This window comes from Sinocyclocheilus grahami, unplaced genomic scaffold, assembly GCF_001515645.1.
Source record: "Sinocyclocheilus grahami isolate Dianchi unplaced genomic scaffold, SAMN03320097.WGS_v1.1 scaffold121.1, whole genome shotgun sequence".
In the NCBI taxonomy this organism is placed as follows: Eukaryota; Metazoa; Chordata; class Actinopteri; order Cypriniformes; family Cyprinidae; genus Sinocyclocheilus; species Sinocyclocheilus grahami.
The window spans coordinates 759,673-770,059 of NW_015505300.1; the positions used below are offsets into that span (position 1 = coordinate 759,673).

The 10,387-nt window shown below is 37.1% G+C and overlaps 1 protein-coding gene across 2 annotated transcripts in view; it reads left to right on the top strand.

The window, feature by feature from the left end:
* The first annotated feature begins 245 nt into the window (after positions 1-245).
* LOC107589830 (CTD small phosphatase-like protein) overlaps positions 246-10,387 on the top strand; it is a 13,790-nt gene continuing 3,648 nt past the window's right edge. The window contains exons 1-6 of one of the 2 annotated variants that reach the window (XM_016278376.1): positions 246-886; positions 4,507-4,667; positions 4,943-4,975; positions 7,023-7,124; positions 8,979-9,035; positions 10,062-10,154. In XM_016278376.1, the coding sequence (XP_016133862.1) occupies positions 811-886; positions 4,507-4,667; positions 4,943-4,975; positions 7,023-7,124; positions 8,979-9,035; positions 10,062-10,154 (522 nt within the window). In that variant the 5' untranslated portion in view covers positions 246-810. The remainder of the gene's footprint in view (positions 887-4,506; positions 4,668-4,942; positions 4,976-7,022; positions 7,125-8,978; positions 9,036-10,061; positions 10,155-10,387) is intronic. The other variant, XM_016278377.1, reaches the window with a different exon arrangement.

Consider the following 10,387-nt stretch of genomic DNA (forward strand, 5'->3'; position numbering starts at 1 on the left):
AGCTACATCCATGAATCTCTAAATCTCACTCTTATTCCTCTCTTATTGTATATTTCCCGTTCATTCTTATGATTACGAAACAGAGCTGAAAACTAAACCAGACCAGAGGTTCGTGCATTTTATTTTGACTTATGATTAAATATCGCAGCTCCACAGTCGAGTTCCTAAAGCGCTGATGAAGAAATCAGTCAACTTTGTTCGGACTGGCGACTGTGTGCGCCTAGCTGGCCGTGCTTTTATTTTTAATCTGAGGGAGGGGGTTCCCAGAAAATACCTCCTCCTGCTGTTCCTCAGCTCTATCTCGCGAATATCAAACACTCGTCGTCTCCATATTGGAAGCAGACATCAGAAAACACGGAGAAGCCGTTTTTGACGATCGCTTAAACGCACAGATGTCGGCGTCCTCCTCTATAGCTCCAGGAGTTTAACCGCAAGCGTTCAGACATCGCGCGGGTCATTTATTCAGCCTAAATTTGGAGGTTTCGTGGTCAGCTCGCTAACGCTATCTTATATTAGCAATCCAGCCTCCAACTACTTGTTAGCCATTCGGCGCTGTCGCAATTGATTTTTGTTATGCGCATTTGTACGGGCTGATTGATCAAATGTGTGTCCGCGACGCGTATTTTAATGCAACAAAACGCAAAGATTAGTGGTCGGGTGCAGTCCGTTCGCCCACGCTAGCCTTGAGCGACAGCAGTCTGCTGCTGGCTGGAGATCTGCCATTAACTCAACTAACGTTAGCTGTTAGCACAACCTGAAACACGGACACGGCCAGAACTCGCTGGAAAAAGGAGCTAACATCTCGTTTCCATGGACAACACGTCCATAATAACGCAGGTTACGAACCCCAAGGAGGAGGAGATACTCTCGTCAAATGCTGAGAAAGGTGAGAGGTGTTTTTGTGTGTTGAAGTTGCTCACCGTAGCGCGTTTTGTTAGCTTTAACGTTACCCACCATTTTAAACGAGCGGGCTGCGAGCCCCAGTCAAGAAACATTTTAGGCATTGCATTACCGTTGTACTACCAGAAGCGAGAATAGTGCATTTTTTTGGTAACTTTTAATGTGCTTTTTATATGACTGTGTTATTGTTGATGCAGAACAATGCGTTTATATAACGGAGTCGCCGTAAAGGCGCAATGTAACGTTAAAGTGCTGACTGAAAGTTTGGGCTCTGTCTCAGTCAGCGTCGGTCGCCCGTGATGTGGAGGGAGAGCAACACAAACATGTTTCTTTCTGTCACCACTGGCAGAAGTGCTCAGGAAGAATTGCACAAGTAGAGTGTTTTAAAGGGCACATGTTGTATTTAGAGTGTTTTTAAGAAGCGGTTCATTTGTTCTTCTTTCAGCCAAGTCAGCAACAGGAATAATTAAGTAGAAATGCTATGTCAGTTGTGTGATGCTTTAGGTTGTCAGGGGGTAAACGAACATTTTCATATATTTTACAGCAAGACACCACAGGTGAATCGGGCACACGTTTTCTGAAATGTCATTTAAATGTTTAAGTGTGCAAATGAGGCAATGTAATTATGTTGGCACTAATTTGCGTAAAAATCCAGAAAATAAATCTGAACACTGGATAAAGCCAGGTTCAAAATTCTTGTTTCATTTTGTTGACATGTCAGAGTTAAAGAATTTTACAGAATGGAGTTTGCATATCTTTTTTTTTTATCACTCCATAAATCTGAAAATGCTGTCAACAACAGAATGATAAAAAATACATTTTCACCATGTTTCTAGGCATTAAGTGTTATATAAATTAGGCAAATGATACAGGAACAAACCTCTGTAAAAATATTGATGATAGGAATACAACTGGAAAATTTGGTGAAACTAAAGATTTCTGGCTTAGTGCAAGAGAAACAAATTTTGAGAAAGTGACCTTTAAAGATATGCAATTGAAATGTACTGACCCCCCCCCCCTTTTTTAAATAAACACTCCTTTCCATTAGTCCTTTCAAAAAAAAAAAAAACTATACAAGCAAAATATCCCCAAAAAATTGGCTAGTGCATGAAAAAAAGAGGTGTGCCTATAGTATCTCGCCTTAAATAAAATATAAACATTTTATATGAAGATTGAAAAAAAAGAAAAGAAAAATGAGTTCATATGTCTCTGCTGCAGAGATATGCAGCTGTGAAGGCAGTTTAGCAGGGCTGCCCATCAGAGGATGTCCGGCTCTGACAGCAGACATTTGGATGGAGCGCTTCCAGGGCTTTACCTTTGACCTCTGGGAGGCTGAGTGGAGAAGCTCTTTAACAGCTGCCCTCTCAAAACAGCACAGAATAAAGTTGAACCGTCTAAAATGGTCCTTGTGCTCTTGATAGCCTATTAGGCAACACTTTAAATGCCTTTTGTGACTCACATATACTGCCTTGATCTCATCCAGACCAGGCCTCCCTCTTCAAAGCCATTAATGAGTCTTTCCAACATGTAGGTTAATATTAAGCCAGAAGTAATTAAAGCCAGTAGTTTTAGGGTTGTTTTATGGCAGCTGCATCTTCTCATGCCTTCAGCTCTGATGGCATCTGAAAAAGTCCGCCGCAGTGATCAATGTCTCTGGCCCGTTGCCTGACAGGGCTCTTTTTTGCATTCTGTCCACAATTATGTAAAACCCCCCGTACTTCACTGCATTTTATTCCTTTATTTATTTGGAGTGCATATGGAAATAGTTTATATAACAATTAGTTGCTCATTGAGTGCTTTTGTAGTCTATACTTTTACTCTTTATTTGTGGTAAAGGCATTGAAATAAAAACTAGATTACAGACAGATGTGTGTTTATGCTTTTTGTGTGTAGGTCTCTGTTGTGGAATTGCAAAGACGCCCTTGTTGCGACAGGCAAATCAGTAGACCTTGATATCAAGATATGTTTTTACATCTCAAAGCATGATGCTGAACAGGTCAACTCCTACAGTATTCCTGAGTGAAGCCATGCTGCTGTTCTGCCACTTATGAAAAATTATCCACTCTTTTGAAAACAAAATAACACCTCATAATGCATATTTAGAAGCAGAATCTTTCCAGTTGTCTTTTAATTTGATGCATTTGATAAGGCATTCGATTTCATACTTAATGTGGGTGTAAAGTATTGTAGAGTTTTAGAGAAGAAAAGCATGATGTTCGGCTGAAGCTTTGAGATGGCTAAAGGGGCGGGAGAGGAATGCATGGTTCTCATAGGCTGTTCATTTTCTTAGCTCTGCCTCTCCTCCTGCTGCTGCCCCTCCTCTCCTCTTCCCTTTCTCCCTTAAATTTTCCGCCTCTCTCACTCAGCTATGCTTCTGAAGTCATCATTGAAGCTTCAGGAACGAGGGAAAATAGCCTCTGTCCCTTAAAATGGTTCTGGAGTTGGCAGCCAATAGTGGAGGGACGAGGGTTTAGGAGCCTGATGGGGTGGGGTTTGTAAGCGAGTGGGGTCTAGTTTCATTATTTTTCCTGCTTGTCACTATTTTTAAAGGGCCTTTACTTGCTGGTGACCTCAGTGTTAACATTTAGAGCCTCCGCTGTGGCGCTGGAATGAAGGCAGATTATTATTAATGTGTGTGTGTGTGTGTGTGTGAGAATGAGAGGAGAACCATGAGGGTCTTTGATGTCGCCTCATTATGTGCAGTGTATTGGTGTAAAGCCAGCCCATAATCAGTAGTAATAATCTGAATGTTTAATTGAAGATCCCATGTGACATCCTGCACTGGGAGAATGGGTGTTCGGACGTTCCCACCACCAAGCGTCCTATTAAGTGTTATTGAACTTTGTGTCATATATAATCTTTGCTGACTGAAGTGAATGTAACCCAAATCAAACATATTAAAACTGATAATTGATAACCGATATCATGGTCTATATCAATATATCTGTTCAAAAGTTTGGAGTTAGTAGGATTTTTATATACATTTTTTTTTGAAAGAATTAACAGTTTTATTGAGCATGAATGCAATTAAATTGATCAAAAGTGACCGTAAAGACATTAAAAAAAAAAAATAAATGCTGTTTTTTTTTCTTTATCAAAGAATCCTGGGGAAAAAAATTCACATTAAGCAGCACAACATTTTCAACATTGATAATAAGGATTTTTTCTTGAGCATATTAGAATGATTTCTGAAGGATCACTGGTGGTGCTGAAGACTGCTGAAAATTCATAAAATACATTTAAAGAATATGTTCAAAACGAAAACATTATTTTAAATTGCAATAATATTTCACAATATAACAAATGTTTAAAGAGTTCATTTAGCAGTGTTTTTCAAAATAAAATAAAACATCTCTATGATTGTCCAGTAACTAGTGTGGTATTATTGTAAATATTTGAAGTTTAATCATTATTCAAATCATTAATGTACAGCAAAAAGTTAACTGATGTAAATGACATGAATTTATTATAAATGACGACCTGAAATAAAAAACAAGCTGCTAACGCACCAGTGTTGCCACTAATAAAATGCATCCCTAGTGAATTATTATTGCAGTCATGTGTTTAAACTGTGTTCAATGTGTTCTCTGTCCGCTTTTTTGTCAGTTTCACTGTCTAACAGCAGTCTGAAGAAGAAGAGGACTCGCAGCATCTTCAGCTCATTGTTCTGCTGCCTGAGAAGTTACGATGCAGAGCCCCCCAACACCCCCAACAACAACAGCAGCCCTCTGCCCCCGCCTGTGGAGGAGAACGGAGCTCCACCAAAGGTGAGATGCCCAAACACCCTCTTCATACGGGGAGTGATTACAGTCAATCAGATGCGTATTGATTCAGAGACTCTATTCAAGGCCTCTGCTTCTTCTGCGTCTCAGCATCATGTGTGCTTTGCTGATGTTAAACAGAAGTCATCACAACTCTCTCTCTCTTTTTCTGTGTAGACTGTATCACATTTGTCTGAGTTGTTATCCATTTGTCTTGTGGTTCAGCACCTCATTTCCTCTCCTGTTTGTTTCCTCTGTCTTCATCTCTCATCATGTCCCAGTGTGACCAGGTTGAGGTCATCCCTATCCCCAGTGTATGTATGATTCCACTCCACTCCACTCCGTGCCGTCTGTCTGTGTGCTCTCGCATGCCGCATGGAGCGCAGCACCACAGTACACTCGAATCGGCTTTTGAAGTGGCTCTGTGGACAGTAATGCACTTTGCCTGATGGATGCTTGCATGCACCGTTTTTCCACACAGTTTTGGGATAAGGCATTTAGCATGATAAGGCATGTGTTGGCTATGCCCACCCTCCTCCTTTTTAACTATTGGGAGTATGACTATTTCTGATTTGATAATGCAAGTGCTTTCCCACTGTATTCTAATCCATTTAAAGGTGCAGAGCAAAATTTTCAGCATTAGCACCAAAGTGTTTACAGGGCCCAACAGTACATTTTTATATTTAAGCTTAACCTGTCAATATTTTCACTGGCCCATTTTTAGCAATACATTTTTATATTTTTATGAAATATTATAACTATAAATTCAGAATAAAACTTTGAAACAAGCTGAACATTTTACAGCTCTAATGTAGCGAAATAAATTAAAAAAACACATTTTTGTTGGAAAACTTTGCCATACGATGCAAAACATTACTGGTTGGTTCATTGTTTAACATAATGTTACTGATGTTTTGAAGACTTTAAGTATTTTTTGGAGAATTTAACAAAGCTGCCTCATAATTTTCAACAAAAGTTCAAAATTTTGGAGGTCAGTAAGTTAAAAAAACGAAGAAAAAAAGACATTAATACCTTTATCCTGTAAAGATGCATTAAATTGGTCAAAAATGACATACAGTGTGAAATTATACAAAATATTTCAATTCTAAATAAATGCTGTTCTTTTGAACTTTCTATTCATTAAAGAATCCTGACAAATTCAGCAGAATAAATTACATTTGAAAGTATATTCATAATATTACTGTTTTAACTGTATTTTTGATTAAATAAGCAACCAGCCTTGGTGAGGATAAGAGACTTCTTTCAAAAACATTTATAAAATCTTACCGAACCTAAACTTTTGAACGGTAGTGTACAAAGATTAGTTTCATTAAAAAAATCTGTCAGCTAGGCCAGCCTTACCTTTTACCTTTTTGGAAATCAACCTACAAATGGCTTCCTTTATAGCCTTTTCTTTTATTATGTTATGATATTGATGAAAGTACAAAATGACACACTTTTCAATTCAAAAGGCTCATAAATAGGTTTGCCGATTATCTGCGATCTTTAATTGATAATGATTTATTGTGTCTGTTCCGCTGTTAATCTCAGTGGTAGGCTGTTTAAGTCCACTTGGGAAGGTCAGATCTCATGATCAGTCCTTTAATGATTTCGCCATGAGATTTTAGTAGCAATCACTCTATCCACACAATGATGTTTCTGATTTGCTGATCTGTTTGTGTGCTGACTAGGAATTCACGTCGAGCCGAACTGTAAGTGTTCTAGTGTCTTTCTGTGTTCATTCAACATTTTGGACCAGGATCATGACTGCACTCCAGCGGTTCCTCTTAAGCTTGATTCATCCAAATAAAGAGACAGGGATTTAGATTAGATGGACTCGACAGCATACTGCCTCCCTCTATAACAAGATTGCCTCCGCTTGTATTGAGACGGTGCAGTGAGGATTAGAGAACTGGATCAAGAGAGGGACTCATTCACCCGCAGCTTATAAATAAAGCGATGGGATTTCATACAGGCAGCCAGTGCTGAAGTCACTCTCTCACTCTCTAACCTTACCCATCCTGCATCTCTGATTAATGTGTGAAAAACCTTTCAATCCCCACACACGGCTGTAATCCTTTCTACTTCCGCTCGGAAAAGCTGGGATGTTGCTGCGTGTGTGTCATCTGTGCAGCTCAGGAAACACACTTCCTAAAATGCCCGAAGCCTTCCCTTACAATTTCCAGAGGAAATGTGTAGATGGTTGGGAATCGTGCTGCTTTTCCCCATCTTTCAGCTCATTTTGCTTGATAACGGTCTAACACATCACGGCTTAACCCCCCCGTTCCTCATTTCTCACTCATTACGCTGAAGTTACTCCATGTTCATCATGTTTACTCTCTCTGTTTTGCATTTTCACAGCCTCCAGAGAAGTACCTCCTCCCTGAGGTTAACATAAATGACTATGGGAAGAAGTGTGTGGTAATAGACTTGGATGAGACTCTGGTGCACAGCTCATTTAAGGTAATTCATAAATGATTGCCTGTTGAAACTAGTTCAGATCTTTTTCAGCTATTTCCCAAACAAAAACAACCAGGGATGGACTACAGATGCAATGTAACTGTGACTTCTATCTGTAATTTGCTTGGTGACACTGACCCACTGTGACCTATTTTGTGTGAGGGATGTATGTGCATGCGGGCAGAGCTTCCTGTGATGCTTAGTGACTGCCCGGTCAGGGCTCATTTGTCTCTGCTGATAGTAGGAGGAGCGTTGAAGAGCAACACTAATTGTGAAACTCAGTATTGAACTTTTCAGCATTTTGATCTGTGAATGAAACTCAGACATTTAGTGTGGGGCAGGGTTATGTAGTTAAATAAAACTGAAACTAAAATTAAAACCATTAAAATATTTTGTTAATTGAAATAAAATTGAATAAACAAACTTTCATTTCATTTCAGCTTGTTGCCAAGGGAGAATTTCTAATTTTAATGAACTTCATACCTAAAATTTAAACAGAAATAACATTTAAGAAAAACTAAATAGACATAAAAACAAAAACTATTAAAAATGACAAACACACAACAAAATTACTAAAGCATTAACTAAAATTAAAATGAAAACAAACTATAAAAGTAAAAACTGAATCAAAATATCAATAAAACTATAATAGTATCTGAGTGATACTAAAATAACACTGGTATGGGGTAGTTTGTTTATAAATGAGTTTCAACCCTTTAGCCTATTGTATCATATTTAATACACAAAATATTAAGGCCTCTAAATTATCAACATGATCAGAACTTTACTGAAAAAACAGTTTGAAAAAATCTTTGGTCATCTGATTGAAATAGTTCTTTTTTTTTTTGTAGCATGTAAAAGGCATTTAAGTATCATTCTAAAAATATCCCACCTCAGGTCATGTTAAGCGTGTCTTTTTGCTTTTAAATCTTTTATGATTTTTATAAAGTAAACTATAACTTTTTTTATTGTTGGTAATATTTCAAGATGAACACTTAAGTGAACTGAAACAACTTATGTTTACCTAATTGTCCGTATATTTTTGTTTTGTTAAAATGTGAGTAACTGTAATATATTTTGGGCCTCCAAATAAACAGAAAGTCCATGAGTCATAGTATGAGCCATAAAAGCCTGATATACCAAATATGATACTGGAAAATTTATTTTATTTATTTTTTTTGTCTTGAAGCTCAAACTGTTCAATTAAAAAAAATAAAAAAGAAGATTTTTCTGACTATTTCACATGTCAGGATTTGTTGGCTACATTTGCCTTGAAGTCCATTGATTTCAGTCATGCTAAGGACAAATGTTTGAAGTGTGCAGTTCTCAAACGTCCCTCACACTGGATTATTAATATTTGATTAGGCAGGTTTGTGTTGAAAGAGCACGGACGCCCTCTGCTGTTTATCACTGCACTTTCATTTAGCTAATTCAAAATATAACTAAATAGAGCTTATCACGCATCAATAATCTCTGATTGCAGTCAACATGTTTATCAGCTGTTGTTAGTTTGTGTAATATTTTGATAGTAGAAGTGACTAAAAAGCTCACTGGAGGATTTATTTTAATTAGAAGACAGACAAAGCATGAGAGAAGCTATGATTCACAGAAAATGCATGTTAGCAACTGTCATGTATAAGTTGTTTGGAATAATGTTTAATAGTTACTGTCATTAAAACATGAGTATGCAAGAAGATAAGTGTTTAGTCTTCAATTTAATACATACTTTATTGAAAGGATATTTCAGAAAGCATGTGAAAGTTTGGGTGGGTTTAGTTGGGTCGTTTCCTTTACATTTGTCTCCCATCTGAAGCTGTGTCATAACTCGTCTGTGTTGCATTTGTTTCTTTCTCACAGCCCATTAGCAACGCTGATTTCATCGTCCCAGTGGAGATCGACGGCACAGTGCATCAGGTACAGTACTGATGGAAACATGCACAGGTTTCATATTACACTGACATCAGATTGCTGAAGATGTGTATGTTTGAGCAATTATAAATGCTCTAGTGTATTCTGTAGCAGTTATGAAGCCATTGATGGGTTTTATGTCAGTATCAGCTTCATTAGATGGAGTGCTGAACATGGCTGATTGGCTGTTCCCTTGTTCAAGTAATCCAGGATAGGCTGTCTGTCCTGGGAGGCCTATTCATGATTACTTGCACTAGGTGGCAGCCGTTTGTCTTCATGGAGCTGAAGCAGATCATCTGTGCTTGATTTGTGCCTGCTTAATGTTTTGACATTCAGATTGAAGAACAGCATGACTTGTATTATTATATTATATTTTATAGTGTATTATTTTATAAAGATCTACTATTATTGTAATGTTTTATTTTATGGAGATTTATAAAGATGATAAAGATTGTTCATTATTTAAATTAAATGGATGTGTATCACAATATTATATATTTTTGTAAATTGTATTCCTATATGTATTATGAAAATACTTTATATACATTTTCATATATCTTAGAATGTATTGTTTAAAAAAAAAGGTTTTACTATTGTCATATGTATTATACATTTTCATATTTTATAGTGTATGGTTTTTTTTAAAGATTTTACTATTATGTTTTATACTATAAAGATTTATAAGAAGTATATTTAATAAGTCCTTACCAATTTAATTGCAAATTTATTTGAATTAAATTACATAAATGGCTCAGTGTTTCACCATATTTTTTATATTATTTTGTTTTGTTAATTTGACTTACATTTTTTAGTATTGTATATTTTTATAAATTTTTATTATATGTATTATGAACATTTACTATCAGTTAAAATGGACTTAAATGGCTCTGTCATCACGTTATTGTATTATATATTATATTTTATATAATACTTTTTAAATAACTTTTTATATTATTATTATATGCATTATGAGCACTTTATCATTTAAACTGACTCAAATGGCTCTGTGTACCACAATATCTCCCCTCGTAGGTGTATGTGCTCAAAAGACCTCACGTTGATGAGTTCCTGCAGAAAATGGGCGAGCTGTTTGAATGTGTGCTTTTCACAGCCAGTCTAGCCAAGGTTTGTCCACCACACTATGACACTGACTCATTAAATGCTGACAAACATGTCAAAAGACTCAGCGTCTCGTAACTCAGTGCACAAAACCTCACTGGCTGAAACAGTCTAAATGTTAATTAAGGGAGAAAATACTGTGATACACCCCTGCTGGGTGATTCAAGGCCTGTTGGGTGGGTGTTGACTCATACCTGCTCTGCTAATATCTGACCCCCCCCCCCCCCCCCGTCCCTCGG